Source organism: Cheilinus undulatus, linkage group 14 (assembly GCF_018320785.1).
Source record: "Cheilinus undulatus linkage group 14, ASM1832078v1, whole genome shotgun sequence".
Taxonomy (NCBI): domain Eukaryota; kingdom Metazoa; phylum Chordata; class Actinopteri; order Labriformes; family Labridae; genus Cheilinus; species Cheilinus undulatus.
This window is the reverse complement of record NC_054878.1, coordinates 27308919-27325455: the sequence shown is the minus strand read 5'-3', so window position 1 is coordinate 27325455 and position 16537 is coordinate 27308919. Positions and strand designations below refer to the sequence as shown.

Below are 16537 nucleotides of genomic sequence, written 5' to 3'. Positions count from 1 at the left end.
ATTCTAACCTTTATTTAAAAAAATATGTTCCAGCCAACACTACAGTGAAAATTAATGTTGATATTTTAGCAGGCATTGGTTGAGGTTGTTTTATATTTGAAAACAATGAAGTTGTTGAAGTTGAAGTATAGTTTGGAGAACATCACAGATGTGGCCAAAGATAATAATGAAGCAGAACTTGTTTGTTTTTAATAGACACGAGCAGGAACTGAAGTACTGATTCACCTTTTTAGATGACTTGTATGTATATGTCATTTAATAACTGTGACAACTCTGTCAGACAACAACTTTCTCAGATTTTGTGCCTGCTGGAGTTGACAAGTGATCCCAAAAACTCATTTTATATTTCTTAATTTCCATTATTGTGTTGACTTAACACAGCTTTTCACTTGATTATAGCATCATACATCTAACTACTTTTCTTCTGTAAGGATTATTTTCATTAATTTGTTTATTTATGTGACCCAGACCATGATCACATAGTATAAAGCACAAACACATACCATACAAATAACAAAATGATAGCACACACAGCATGTCTGACATACAAGTATCAACAGAAGGCTGGTATGAAGAAGATGGAAAGACGGCTCAGCCCATCATATCCTGTGTGACATGGAGGAATTCCACAGTTAATACTCTCAGCCTGTGCAGAATGAAACCATACACCTTTTCAGAGGTCTAACCACATCACATGCTGGACTTGGTATTCAACAAGGCAACACTTCTGAAATGGCCATGGTATGGCAGTTTTTTTTGTTGTTGTTGTTGTTTTTAAATCTGTCTTGGTGATGAACAGAGATGCCAGCAGAGTTGGCTGGGCCTCTGAAAAGCCTCTGAAATTGATGATGTCAATGCATGTGTGTGTGTGTAATATTGGTGCTAGCATCCAGGCTGTTACCTGGAAAGCATCTCAAGCTATTCTTTAGTCCTGAAAATGAAATAATAACTTCATGCTACTTTTTAACCAATTTCACCACAGATTTCAACCCATTTTTGCCACTTCTTTTTGACACTTTTAATCAATTTTCATCCTGTTTTTTTCCGTATTTTTCCCCACATTCACACTTTTGCCACTTGTTGCCCATTTTTACAGCTTTTTTCCACTTGCAGCTTATTTTGCTGCTTTTAATGCCACTTGTCCATTTTTGCAAATTCTTTTTGTTATTTTTAACCCATCCCCCCCATTTTGCCAATGTTTAGCCACGTTCGCCACTAATTTCTGCTGCTTTAACCCATTTTGCCCTTTCCTAATATTGTTTTTAGCCACTTTAACCCATTTTAACCCTCTTTCACACATTTTTGCCACTTGTGGCCCATCTTTTCCTCTTTTTGACTTGTTTGCCACTAATTCCTGCTACTCTAAACTGTTTTTGCCACTTTAAACCCATTTATTTCTCTGTTTCACACATTTTTAACTCGTCACCTATTTTTGCAGCTTTTCACTATATTTACCACTTCTGCCTGTTTTTGTCACTTCTTTTATCTCCTCTTAGACCATTTCTGCTGCTTTTACCTTTTGTTGGACACTATTTATCCATTTGTTTCACTTTTTGCCATTGACCTGCTACTTTAACCCATTTTGCCACTTCTACCCATTGTTGTTCTGTTATCATAATTATATCATTCCTTTCCATTCAAGCTGTCACAGTTTCTTCTACTTTGTGTTCTTGCACCATCACATTTGTGTAGATCATGGCTTAGCTATGAAGTCTAACGTTTTTTTCTTTAGGGTTTACTTCAGTGTGTCCATCCACATTGTTTACATCACCACTAAAAAAGGTAATTTAGTTTCAACAAAGGGGTTTACATTTTTAAAGAGGCTATATTCTACTGCAGCATACATTAATTTAATATCATTTTTGTTGCTTGGATAAGTGTGGTTATCATTTAGTTTAAAAATAAAATATGGTACAGCTTGATTTTACAGTGGACCATGATTTTGCTGCCCTCAATGTGCCCCCTGTTTGGTAGGGCCCCAGAAGACTCTCCCCTTTATACCCCTTTATGGGCGGCCTTGGTGATGACGGAACTATTAATATCAGGAACTGCTCAAAAACAGCAGCTACTTTTATTGACTGAACCCTGAGCAGGACAATGTTCTCAGAATTGTTTCAAATATAACAAAGAAGAAAAAAGACAAGCCTTTAAAAGGCAACCTAACGTGTAGATTATGCTTCTATTTATTTAGTCATTAAATGTTAAGATCAGTAAAAGTGTCTGCATAAAGATGTAGGATCTAAATGTTGTAGTTTTGTTTCTAGTCGCTTCATCGACTCCGTTCCAGTAGGTGGCGCCAAAGCCAAACATTAGAAGAACACGCACGTCGCTTCTGTGACGTGGATCTACTGCGACTGCGTGTCTCTTCCGTCCACGGCAGGGTTTCCTTATTTACAGTAGACTGTAGCTGAGACTGGACGAAGTTTTCTGAATATGACGGACCAGAAAGCTCAGAACATTAGCTCTATCCCCATCGATGGGTTCAGCAACTTAAGAATTACATCGATATGGACGTTTCTCATGTCTGTAAGTGCAGTTTTATCTCTGAATCGAAGTGCTTGTTTCTGGTTATGAGCTAACGATGACTATTAAAGCGAACCCACAGCCTCCAAACAACTACTGCTGTAAATAAGACCGCTTATATGTGTGTTTCTTCCTGGTTTAGGTGCAGTGGTCGGAGCCTTGGCTCATCGGGTTGTTGGTGTTTCATGTTGTGTGTTTGTTCCTGACAGTGGTGACGTGCAGATACTACAGAGCTCAGATATGCCACTTTGTCCTCATGGGTAAGTGAGCAAGAAAGACACACACAAATAATGTTAGTCACAAGTAAACCATTGATTAAATTAGATTACATTAATTTACTGTTTACAAAATGTGCTGTACCCTGTTAGACCTAACGTCACTTATAGAAAACTGTGACTCTGATCAAATGCTCTGATTGGACAGGAGGCATTCCTCAAGTGCTGTTATGCAGTATAACATCATAGTGACTTTACACATTGTCTTTTACTCTGCCTCAGCCAGGTGTTCTGTAGTGAGGCACTATCACAGCAGGTAGGATTTGCTGTGACTATTCCAGCCATAGATGCAAACAGTTTTACAAGGATGAAGGTGAATATGAAGAGTGCTTGGGCTGCATCGCATCAGGCCATTTTCACTTAAAATGTGCCACTCGTTAAATTGATGGAGCAAAAAACAATGTGTATATATTTTTACTTTCATCTTCTGCATGCTGGTCCTAGAACCAGCCGTTGTGAATAAGCTATATTACACTCAAGGTGAAGATGAAATTAGTTTTGCTCTGCTGTATGTAGTGTGACATTGTTTAAAAGTACTGTAAAATGAAACAGGCTGCTTATTTACAACTTGTTTTCTGTGGCAAATATTTTTGGGCTTTACAGGCATTTAGATTATTTGAAATTGTTAACAGTAAGGTATTAAATCGTAGTAAATGGGGAAAAAAGGCCTTAAAAGTTAACTTTGAAGCTCTGCACTGGTGGTTTTAGATATTTAAGGGATGCACAGTCACATAAGTTTTATATCTTTTTCAGACAGTATCCACCCTTTTAACAAACACTGTCCATTGACAAATTATGGGCCATGATCCAATGTCAATACCAAATCTTTATCTGTTGTGTATCAATTTAAATCTGGAATTTAGCACACCTAATGGCTAATTCAGAGAAGATTTTTTTCCTGGGCAGACGATGTGATGGTGTGTTACACCAAAAAAGTCATTAAAAAGAACATTGACATCCATGTCAGCCATGGGTTAAACAATCAGTATTGGCATCGATCCTTAATTTTACAATTGATATGTTTCTAAAATATATACTATAAAATATTTGGATGTATGTAATTTGTTTAATGTGTTGCTTTGGTCTTGAAAATGGGAAACCTATTCAGTTGATCGAGTGCAAAAATTTCATTTACACTTACCCCTTAAGTCTAAAAAGTTGAGCTGATCTTTTCTAAATTGTTTAGGGCTTTACTTGTTTATTATTGTCAGTACTTTGGTGCTGCTGTACTTAAAACCCTTCTGGGCTTAAAAGTTTTATGCTATTGTAGATGATCTTACCTCCTTAATGGGGTTTGTTTTACCAGTACAACCTGACTTGAAAAGTTGTGTTAAAACTAGAGATGCACCCACTATGAAAATGACCAATGATTAACACAACAGTTTAACTGATTCCGATGCTGATATGTTTCCATTACTGTATTTCTGGTGTAAGACCCAACATTTTCTCTCATGTTTGACAATGAAATCAGATCAGTTTGTCCATCAGGTCACGTCTTCTGCCCAGTGACAAAAAATCTTATTTGATTCAGCAGCATGATGTACCAGATGACGTCTTAAAACTGATTGGACACAATAGATAAACATTAATATCTGTTCATGCCACATAATCTGGCTTATGGCTGATGTTTGTAAACAGCTGATACTGATTTAAACCTATGGATCTGTGTATCCCTAGTTGAAGCAGTTTACCATTAATTCCAAGTAGCTGACTTGGATTTTTATAACAAGAACTGTTATAAGCCTAAATGACTTGATGTAATGTTCAGTGCAAGTTGTGAGTGAATGTTGTCGAGTTATAAACTATGTTATGCACTATATTTACGTATGTATGCATTATTTCTTTCACAGGAGTTCAAAGGCAAAGCACATAAAAAATCTTAAAACCTGTGTGGGTGTGGTAAAAAGTCTAAAAACGACTTCTAAGAAAATCACTCTCAGAGGACATACAGAAGCTGATATAAAAGCACCACAAAAGATGACTGAACTATTTACATTGGTTTGTGTAGTTTGTTAATTTCACATTGATATTACCAGCGCAATTGAGTAATTATTAATGCTTTTATTTTGATAGGATTGGTAGTTTTTGCACCAGGTGACATATATATTATGGGCAGGTAAGATAGGAAGGGCAGGCACTGGGGAAGGAATGTGAATGCTATCCCTTTGTTTGTTCGTAAGAAAATTGTGTAGAATAAACACAAAAGAAATGTTTTTTTTTTTTTTGTTTTGTTTTGTTTTTTTTTTTTTTGCATGGACGCGTGACACTTTTGATCCTGCAAAGGATCCACTATCTATGTGCCAAGGTTGTCGGTTTGATTTTCAGTTTTGTGTTTGTTTGTTGATAGACAAAAGTGAATCACTGCTACACTAGATATCAGACATCACGTGTAAATTGAAAGAATTCAGTTCAAACAAATGAAAAGAACAAAAACAGTCAAGGATGTTGAGAAACAGTAAGGGGTGATATCCAGTGGTCAAGTCTGCTTTTTCAGTCCTCTCTGACACCAATCCTTTTTACTTCTCTTCACAGCTGGCCTTGTGTATAGCGCCGAATATCTGAATGAGTTTGCAGCCATGAACTGGAGGTAGGACCACAACTCAGTCAGCACTATTTATCTTGTTTCTTTTAAGTGTGAAAAACTTTGTTTTGAGTCTTTGTTTTTCAAAACAGGACATATTTGGTGGTCAAAAAACTAATGAAGATTCCCTTGTTGCAGGTCTTTCTCCAAGTTCCAGTACTTTGACTCAAAGGGCATGTTCATATCTTTGGTCTACTCCATTCCTCTTCTTCTAAACACGGTCATTATTGTGGTAAGATAATCCTCATCCTTTTCAAAGCTATTCAAACGTTAGAACCGTGGCCCAACAACACTTTTCATGAATGCCTGTGTTGTACTTTGACAGATGGTGTGGATTTACAGGACCTTTTCAACTATGACTGAACTCAAGACACTTCAGCTGAAGCGAAAGGCGAGCAGAGAAAAGAGAGAGAAGAATGACTGATCTCTTTTCTTGTGTCCTAAAATGGGCCTCATTGGGAGGAATTAAGATAAAGAAGTGTCTCTGCCATGCTAATCCTACATTTTGGAAAAGGAAGACAGATTCCTTCTTGTGACTATAACAGGATTTTCTATTGATGTCGGTCAGGACTGGTAAAGAACAATGTTGCAGAATTTATTGTACATAATGACATTTATAGGACCAAATGGCAGTTACTGCTTTGTATTTAATGTTTTTAAGTGTGCTAAGATTAAACACCCAGTGTTTTTTGAGCAAGTCTTGTTTGAGTCTTAATTTCCTGGCCAGTGGATATTTCTGCACATTCATAAGGTATACAGTGCTTGACCCGATAAAAACTTCTTCAGTGTTGATGTGAAAACAGATTTCTACAAAGTAATGCCAAATAAAGATATTCAAGGTAAAATAGGTGTATGAATATTCACCCTATTCAAGTCAGTATTGAGTAGATGCTTATTTGGCTGCGATCACAGCACTTACTCTGTGTGAACAGGTCTCAATCAGGCTTGCACATCTGGACAGTGCAATTCTTCTTTGCAAAACTGCTCAAACTCTGTCAGGTTGCATGGGGATTGGGTGTGAATGGCTTTGACTCAGCCACTCCAGAATGTTCTCCTTGTCTTTAACCATTTCTTTGTAGCTTTCAGTCTATGCTTTGGGTTATTTTTTAAATCTTCTCTAAGCCTTAGTTCTCCTGCAGACTGAATAAGATTGTCCTCCAAGATTTTCTTTCCTGTATTTGCTGCATTCATTTAAGCCTCTAACTTTACGAGCCTTTCAGAGCCGGCTGCCAAGAAGCATCCCCACAGCATGATGTTGCCAGCACTGTGCTTCACAGTGGGGATGGTGTTTGTGGTGATATGCAGTTACTGGTGTCTGCTGAACATATTCTGATCACACCAAAGAACTTTCTTCCACTTGACCATGGAGTCTCCCACATGCCTTTTGGCAAACTCTAGTTGAGATTTAATATGAAGTTTCTCCAACAGTGGCTTTCTCTTTTCCACTCTCCTATAAAGCTTTGACTATGAAGAACCTGGGCAACAGTTGTTCTATGCAGTCTTTTTATAGCCACTGTAAGTGTTTAAAGAGCTCTAAATGGAGCTTTAAACAGGGCGAGTATGTGTGCCTTAAACAACCCCTATTCCAGCTTGTTATGCCATTATCTTTATAAATGTAGGCTAGCCTTCTTTACATCAAGCATAAATCACTGCCTGTGCATCATTCATCCATTCTCTCATTCTATGAGAGGACACACTCACATAAATAATGTTGATCTTGAGTAGAGGAAATCCACACGGCATGAACTTTATTCAAGAAAGAAAAAAAACTCAACAGGCTACTGTGGGCTGGACTCACTTCAAATGAAGTCGTTTATCTTCTAGGCTAAGTGGCTTTGAATCACAGAATCAGTCAAACCTGTCTGACAGCTCCCCCACACCGAAAGAGGGACGACGGGGGCTGCGGGGGGGGGCGTAAGGTCTTATGACCTGTCGGTATGTCTGATGCAGAGGCAGGCACAGTCCTCCACATTAGGGGCAGGGGTGTTTGTTTCATGATACTCGGTTGGCCTCTTTGTACAAGACAAGGCTCCCAGTGGGCTATTTTTTACATCAGACATTTTAACATTATTTAGTTTACAAACAAGAACAATGGCTCTGTAATTTTTCAGCTATCCATGACAATGCCACAGTGAGAAAGCTTGAAAAACAGGATCCTGAAACTGATGCTGCGAGATGGAATTAAGCTATCATTATTGTTATACAGGGATCCTCCCAGCTTTGGCTTTACAGTCAGACTTTATCCCATAAAAGGTGTGGACACAAGATGCTTGTCCTGAAGGATAAGTGCTCAGTGAGTAAACTAATAAAATTCAGTTATACCCTTAATATTGGCCTACATCTGTGAACACTGCAGACTGATGGGCAGCAAAAAGCCACCACCCCGCCAGAGTTGTCAAGTGGGAACCCCCCATCACTGATGTTTTGTTCCTGTGGTCCCATGACACTATCAGAGTCGTCAGCAGTGAACTCTAGCATCCCAGAGCCACCCCCTTCTATACTAGCTCTCTCTGCCCACCAAGATAGATGTTCTTTATCTTACCTCCCTTACAACAGTGCTGTCACAGTTTAAACAGCATCACCGCCTTCAACAGACCACACATTTTAGACAAATTTAGAGCAACTAAATTCTAAACTCAACAATTCAGCAGATTTCTTACTATATATGGGATTTTACCTTTTTTGTACCCCTTTTAAAACAGTAAGAATGAAAATAAGAGGATAAATCTTGATTAATCCTGAAGGAAATTCTCATACAAAGTTGTTTCATTATCACAGCAACCCTTTTAAAATTCCACATTTTTGTGATGGAAAAAAATTATGCTTATATATATTTCAGGAATTGATGGTGGATTGATTGTTGCACATCCCGAGGCTAATATCTCAGTAAAAGCACCTTTTTATTAAATCACAGCATTTAGTCTTTTTGGGTAGAAGTCCATCAGAGTAACAAACACTATATGGTCAAAGTATTTGACTACACCTGTTAATTATTGTATTCAGGCTGTTCAGTCAGACCCATTGCCAGAAGATGGCAAAATCAAACAACTAGTCGTGCAGTCTCCATTTCCAAAAATCTGTGATATAAAATGGGTCATTCAGAAACATTCATTGACTTGGTGGTACTGTGATGGATGCCACCTTTGCATTCATGAAATTTCATCCCTGCTGGATATTCCACAGTCAGCTGTAAGTGATAGTATTGGAAAGTGGAAGCGTTTAGGAACAACAGCACCTCAGCCACAAACTGCAAAACCACATAAAATCCCAGAGCGGAATCAACAACTGTTAAGGTGGACAGTGTGTAAAAGTCACGAGTGCTCTGTCTATTCTATAGCTGAGGAGTTCTGGACTTCCTTAATGTAAGCACAGAAACTGTGCAGGAGCTTAATGGAGTGGGTTTCCATGGCCAAGCAGCTGCATGCAACCCTCACATCATCAAGTCTATTGCCAAGCAATGAATGGAGTGGTGAAAATCACACTGACACTGGACTGTGGAGCCGTGACAACATATTCTGCGGAGTGACCAATCAGTCCTCTCTGTTTAGCAGTCAGATGGGTGAGATGGGTTTGGCAAATGCCAGGAAAATGGTACTTGCCTGACTGCCCTGGTCCAATTGTGAAGAATGGTGGAGGACGTATTGAGTTTTAGCTTGACCCATTATCTCCAGTGAAGGCCAATCTTAAGGCATCAGCATACCAAGGCATTTTGGACAATGCTATGCTCCCAACTTTGTGGCAACAGTTTGGGGAAGCTCCTTTCTATTCCATCATGACTGTACCCCAGCCCACAAAGCAAGGACTATACAGACATGGTTTTATGAGTTTCGTGCGGAAAAACTAGCCAGCACAGAGCCCTGACCTCAACCCCACTGAGTATCTTTGAATTGAACTGGAATGGAGATCACAAGCCAGGCCTTCTTGTCCAACATCAGTACCTGACATCATAAAAGCAGAATGAATGGGCACAAATTCCCACAGAAACACTCAATAATTTTGTGGAAAGCCTCTCAATCAATCAATCTGTGTTTGCATATTGCCAATTTATAACCAGAGTCATCTCAAGACACTTTACAAAGAGGGCAGTTCTAGATGCAGGGAAGTCTGAACACACACATCCAAACCAAAGTGGGTGGGTGCTGAGCGGGCTCCAAAAATCCAAGTAATTTATTCCACAAAAGTAGTGAAAGTAGCTCTAGACTGTAGTCTTCAATGTATAATTATAAAGACCCAAAGCTAATCCCCATGTGGTCAGCACTAGCAGTTTTAAGCCTCAATACAGTTGCAAGGAAATCCTTCAGGCAGGAACCCCCAGTAGAACCAGACTCAAGAGAAGAGTGGAGCCTGTTATAGCTGCAAAGGGTGCCAACTCCATATTAAAGAACACATATTTGAATACAATGTCATCACAGTCCTTGTTGGTGTAATGGTGAGGTGACCAAATACTTTTGTCCGTAAAATGTATCTCGATCATGCAAAAACTGCCAACTCTACCTTTCATAAGCACTCAGATTATGAGGACATTTCCCATGCACAGCGACCCTCAGGTCACAAAAATCCCAAATAACAAATATTAAAACAAAGTGACAAAACTGGTAAAACATGATTTTTAAAAAGACATCATTGCAGCCACACACCAACAAAAGCTACTTTTAGGTTGTATACATACAGAAACATTACTGTTCTGCATGTAAAGTGTGTAACAACATTAGATTTTGCTTTCAGCCTTGCTATTGACCTCTACATGGCTGCTATAAAGTCCAAGAAAGGATGATGATGCTCCACTAGAGGGCAGTCTGGATTAAGCTACACAAAACAGAGCATGCTGTCCAAAACATGCTGCCCTTTTGAGACTTCTTCCATAATTCACACTCCATTTTTCACTTTGTGTCTCTGCAGTGCTGACAGGATGTTTTCACTTGTCCTATGCATTGCTGAGTTTATCTCATTTACATCACTCCTTATTTGTTTTCCCAAATACATGGGATGTATGTTGGTGTGTCTCACCTGCCTTCATCTGTCAGGCTCTATGAAGTGTAGGCATGATGAGTGAGTTGATCGCAGACATAAGTGTCTAAAAAGGAAACAGCAGTGAAGTGTTCACAGAGGGAGATGGAGTATGTCGGGTTCAGCTGACCTTTCTTTGGTGAATGAGGCATTGGTGTTACAAACATTCAGTTCCCTGACTCACATCCAGATGAGAGATTCACAGATAAGATAAAAACAGCCCCACAAGTTTGGAATTAATTTTACTTTTGAACAAAAAAGTCAGGGGTGGATAGTATCATCTGTTGAAATCTTCCAGTCTGATTGGCGTGGAGGTTGCAGCCAAATCCATCGGTTCATACATCTCAGATATGGCTGCTTTCTTCATGTGAAGCACTGTGTTACACAACATCAAGTCGGCTGTGGTCCAGTGGGGAAAAATACACTTTTAGTAGAAGAACAAATGGCACCTGTTTGACAGACTGAAGGTGGGAAACAACTGATCTGATGAAAATCATGAAACACTTTTGTAATGTGCATTTATGTTGATAAATCATAAATAGATGGGCGTAGCTGACAGAGGGTAGTTGTGGGAAAATAATGAAATATTCTTTTAACCCATAGAGACTATGTGGAAATTCCCACACTGAAACATGGATAGGCTCATCAAGCATGGTAGGGATGTTAATATACTGAATAGCATTCAGTGAATGCATGGTATTTTTGCATAAAAATATTTCAAAGGGGACTTAAACATGCTACATTTTGTAAAAAAGTATCTACTCAATACAAAATAGTCCCAAAAATCAGGCTGAGAATGTTTTTTAGTAGCAGTGAAATAATAGGGCACAAAATTACCCATTATAGTTTTCTCTTTTTATTTACTTAGAAATATCTTATATAAAAGCCAAAAATATGTTTATGTTTTACTTGGTATCATTTTATCACACAACTATACATCTCAGCTTGATAACTGTGGAGAAAACCAAACATTTTAATTCCAGAATCTGTATATGGATGCCCATGAAGAAGAAGAAGAAGCGTGCAATATCTTTTGCGATTAGACTCCATCATGATGACTTCATGGTACTTGAAGGGTTAAACAGGCAGACAGCAGGAATAGGATACCCCCCTGTGGAGTCTAGACACTGATGGTGGTGTTGATGAAGGATGCAAGATCACATGAGTAGTGGACTCTTTAGAACCTGGACTGGGATGACATTGAGGTGGCTTGGAAGAGGAGACTGAGATAAGCAGGATGAGATGAGCTGGAGACCTGTGAGAATGGACTAGATGCTGATAAACTAAATGGAGGTGGCTGGGGTGGAGGACAATTACAGCATCCACACTGAAATGACAGGCTGACTGTGGAAGATAGGATGACAGATTTAAACTAGAATGGCCGTCTGAGGCAGCAGACTCACACCTAAGCAGCGCCACCGAGGAACTCGTGCTCCCATTGATCACTGCAGTGTTCAAAATTTCAAAGTCTGAGAAAACCCGAACGGGTGTGCGGATCATCACCAAAATCTAATCGATTCTTCCCTGTCACCATCCCAATATGCCCTGAAAGTTTGGTGAAGATCTGACTTTCCGTTCTCAAGTTATCTTGTACACATACAAACAAACAAACGAACAAACAAAGATACGGAACCCTTTACATAACCCCCCTGCCGATTTCATCGGCGTGGGTAAAAATATGATAGGTGCGTGATGATTGGTCAAACAACATTATGGCACGATCTGATTACTAAGAGAGTGACCGCCCATAATCAGCTGATCACCAGAGCGGGAAGAGAAAGAATGGAAGAAGGAAGGGATATGAAAGAGAGGTGACTGATGAAAGTGTAAGAAACAGTCTTCCTGTTTGAACTTCTGCTGAGCTTCATTTAAAAAATGCGGGAAATCCCAAGAAAAAATGTCTGGAACTGTAAGATGATCCCAAAAACTGCAGTACCTCCAAGGACCATTTGGGATTGCCTCCAAAAGCAAAGACTACAGTCGGCACACTCAGTGGGGATGTATAACGTATTTAGAAGCCTTCACTTTTCTCTATTTTGTTACGTTGCAGTCTGATGCAACAATTGAAAAAAAAATTTCAATCTATGAACAGTACCCCATCAAGACAAAGTGAAAACAGAATTGCAAAAAAGAAATTACAAATCAATTTAGATAAAAAAACTGAAATATCAAGTTGACACAAGTATTCAGATTCTTTGCAAAAAGAATTGGAGTTGGACTGGAGTTCACCTGTGCAAAATCAAATTGATTGAAGATGATTTGGAAAGGCACACACCTCTTTATAGAAAGCCTTAAAGCTGATAATGCATAACAGAGCAAACACAAAGAAAACAATTTTGTATATTTTAAATTCAATAACTTCAATCTAGTGTATTTTGTGAGCAAAATAAAGTGGCTAAATCTAGGTAAATCTTTTTCTCTCTGAACAATTTTGTGCTCCTGTACAAGTTAAACCAGTGATGCAGGATCCCACATGGCCAGGTCTCCTTTGGAACGGAAATCGTTTAGCTCAGTGGGACTGACCTGGTTAAATAAAGGTTAAATAAACTTAGTAAAATCTTATTACCTCCGCCAAGGAGGTTATGTGATCGGCAGGGTTTGTTAGTTTGTTAGTTTGTTAGCAACATTATTCAAAAAGTTATGGATGCATTTTGATGAAATTTGCAGGAAATGTCTGAAATGGCATAAGGAAGACCTGATTAGATTTTGGGAGTGATCTGGATCACTGTCTGGATCCAGGAATTTTTTCAAGGATTTTTTTACTATTGGGAGGTAGGGCTAATGGCAGAGGTCTGCGCACTCCAAGTGCTTTTCTAGTTTCTGGATGTTCCCCAGTCTTACTTCCTGATAAAGATTTTGGATGATATCAGTTTTTCTCCTTAGAAAACACCTGTCATTAACATCAAATGTATTTATTTTTTTACATGTTTTAATGGATGTTCAATTTCATACCTGTAATAAAACCCTGTCTTTCAACATTTAAAGAAGAAAAAACTAAAAAACATCTCTGATTTTAACTAAAAATAAATTTCTAACAGAAAATTCTCTCATTTACCCTTTATTTCATTTTACTTTTATCCCCTGATTCAAGATAGATTTGTGTTTTTATGTTTGTTATTAAATTATTTATTATGAATCTATTGTACAACATTGCCTATTTAAATAATATGTGATTTAATTTCTGGGTTAGGTTCATATTCTACCTTCATTAACATGCTATTTATCCCTTTTTGTCTAATATAACTCTGATAAATAAAATCAATGAAACTAAGAAGTTTAAAAAATCCTGACCTCCCCTCCTCCATGTTAACAGATGGGACATGAGTCAAACTAAAAAAGTTAAAATACATGTCAAATATTTAAAAAAAAAAAAAAAAAAAAAAAAAGATCAGATTAGGAATCTGTTGTGATAGTTATTATCTGACCGATGTCTGTTCCGAGTAGTTTCATTTTTTTATTGGCACCCACTTGGACCCATCTTCCAGCCTGCTTGTACCCCACTTAAGTCCCAGTGAGATCCTTTCTCCAGGCTGAGGTGGGGCCTATATGGTCCCATATAAATTGCCCAGCTAGGACCTATGAGGAGCCCAGGTAGATCCCACTTGAGGCCAATAGGGGCAATCACAGGCAGGGCCATCATGTACAAACCCACTTGGGACCCATATTTGCAGCCCATATATAACCCACATGGGGCCCACATGAACATGCTGGCTGGGACAGCTCTGCAATAGGTGAAAGAAAACCTAACAAAAACTAATAATAAAGTCATTTAACAGAATCTGTTCTAATGCAGACTATCAACCTGAGGGATTTTAATATCACTTTATTCATAAGTTAAATGTGTGCTTTGGTTTGAGAAAGGGCTGTAGTGTCAATTTTATGGCCACTCCAGAGACCTCCAATCTATGCGCATGCTGGCTCAAAATCCCATAGGGTTTTTTGGCTTTAATTCTGTACCACAGAAAGAAGCAGAGAAGTGTTGTCCATATTAACATACAGTCAGTAATTGTACACTGATTGTTATCTTAGCCTCTCAACTGCAGCCAAGCGAAGAAACTACAAATCAGAGTCTGACTCAAAGGGAGGTCTGCATTAAAGCTGTAACAGATGTAACCTTACAGTCATCAGCATTCTCAACATGAGAACTGTTGTGACGTAGATTATGTTAAGAGAAGGTAGAGGATGTTTTGAATATTTGCCCTACTCTTATGTGTATACAGATCATTTGTCTTCCGTAGGCATCAGTCATTATCATAGAGAATGTAAGCAAATTAATGAAAACCTTTCAACGTTTAGGATATGTTTGAACATGATGAGGTCAACATGTGTATCCTCCTCCACAGCTCTCATTAGTATGACACAAAGCCCCAGATCAACAATGACACAGCAGGGTCAGAAGCTTCTCCATTAGGTTCAAATGCAGAAAAATCCCACGGATAAATCATCAGGCCTTTAACAGACTTTAGTAGCATAGATTTTATTGCGCTGCCAGTCAGGCCAAGCTCCTAATCCTGAACTACATTCTTTACTTCCTATAAAATAATGTGAAGGAGCAGATGTTGGCTTGTAATCCAGACACAGCCAAGGGTGATTGAAGTTTACATCTCGAGCACACAGAGGAAATGAGCTCAAATGATGACAGTGTTTGGGCCGTCTGTCACTGTTCGCTCTCTCACTTTGTGACCGCACAGTTTATGTTGGCTCCTGCTGTGCTTCTCCACATCTGCAGCTGTATAATCTACTGGCTAAGATGTTTGACCAGGCCTCTGTATTTATTACAATGTTGTGCTAATTAAGAGCAGTTTCAAGCACTCTGCCATTAATCTTGTAATGCTGGTGAATTTACATTCCTGCATGGCAGCAAAGTTTAAATACAGATTAACGTAAAGCTTTTTTCTCTGCTACACATAAGGTTAAGCCCACTGACAGTGTACTGTACTGAACCTGGAAGCAATTTACCATTACAACCACAAATAGGGTTTGAAAGCAGAAAATAAACACCATATAAGTGGTTTATAACCTTAGCCAAAAATCAACCTTCAAACTAAAATAATGACTATTTTATTGTAAAGGTTGACAACTTTTAACATTGCATCACTGCCCTATTAAGAAGTTGGTAGTGATGTTTATTAGCAGGAGTTTAACATTGCTTTTATATATACACTGCCTATTAAAATTAAAATGTATTATTGAAATTTAAGTTCTTTCTCCTTTGCAAAACTGCTCAAGCTCTGTCAGGTTGAATGGGGATCAAGCATGACAAGAAGCATCCCCACAGCATGATGCTGCCACCACCATGCTTCACAGTGGGGGTGGTGTGTTTGTGGTGATTTGCAGTGATTGGTGTCTTCTCTGATGGCCAAAAAGCACCATTTTGGTCTCATCAGACCAAAAAACTTCCTTCCACTTGACTTCCACATGACTTCTGGAAAACTCTAGTTAATATGAAGTTTCTCCAACAGTGGCTTTCTCTTTTCCACTCTTCCATAAAGCTTTGACTGATGGAGAATCTGGGTAACTGTTGTATGCGGAGTCTCTCTGATCTCAGTTGCAGAAGCTTCTCTCTGAGTTGCTTGGAGTGTTGTTTTGTCTTTGTGGTGTAATGGTAGCCAGGAATACTAATTAACCAGTCACTGGACGTTCCAGGCACAGGTGTTTTTTTATGCTACAGCCAACTGAGATGCATTCACTGCACTCAGGTGATCCCCTGTTCACTAAGTGTGAGACTACTAGCACAAGCTGGCTGGACCTCTGCTGAATTAGGTCAGTCACTTTGAAGGGGGTGAATATTAAAGCAGTCATTTATATAACATTTTTTTAAATTTGATTGACATCACTTTGTAGAAATCTGTTTTCGCTTCGACACTGACCTTTTTTTTTTGTCTTTTTGTCAAAACAGCTAAATTATATTGACCATGATTGATTTAGAATATTCAGTAAAAGGGTAAAACATCCAAGAAGTTGAATACTTCTTATAGGCACTGTAAAAATTAAGAGATGGCCTGATAAGCTCATTATGGAGACAAAGAGAGACACAGAGTGTAAAGTGGTCTTCTGTGTCACTGCAGGCAGGAACTGCCTTGAAGAATGGCTCAAACAGTGAATTCCAAAAAAGCAAGGACTTTTTGTAAATATATCAGTATTTTTAAAA

General features: G+C 38.6%; 1 protein-coding gene across 1 annotated transcript; it reads left to right on the top strand.

Moving 5' to 3' along the window:
• The first annotated feature begins 2370 nt into the window (after positions 1-2370).
• tmem18 (transmembrane protein 18) lies at positions 2371-6072 on the top strand. The gene is made up of 5 exons (XM_041804734.1): positions 2371-2526; positions 2666-2783; positions 5331-5385; positions 5518-5611; positions 5705-6072. Exons 1-5 carry the CDS (start codon positions 2434-2436, stop codon positions 5801-5803), a joined length of 459 nt encoding a protein of 152 aa, XP_041660668.1. The 5' UTR covers positions 2371-2433; the 3' UTR covers positions 5804-6072.
• The last annotated feature ends 10465 nt before the right edge of the window (positions 6073-16537 follow it).

Coding starts and splice junctions, on each gene's coding strand:
- tmem18 (XM_041804734.1), top strand. CDS start 2,434: ATGACGGACCAGAAAGCTCAGAACATTAGCTCTATCCCCATCGATGGG. Junction 5,386..5,517: donor TTTGCAGCCATGAACTGGAG/GTAGGACCACAA, acceptor CCCTTGTTGCAG/GTCTTTCTCCAAGTTCCAGT. Junction 5,612..5,704: donor TAAACACGGTCATTATTGTG/GTAAGATAATCC, acceptor GTACTTTGACAG/ATGGTGTGGATTTACAGGAC.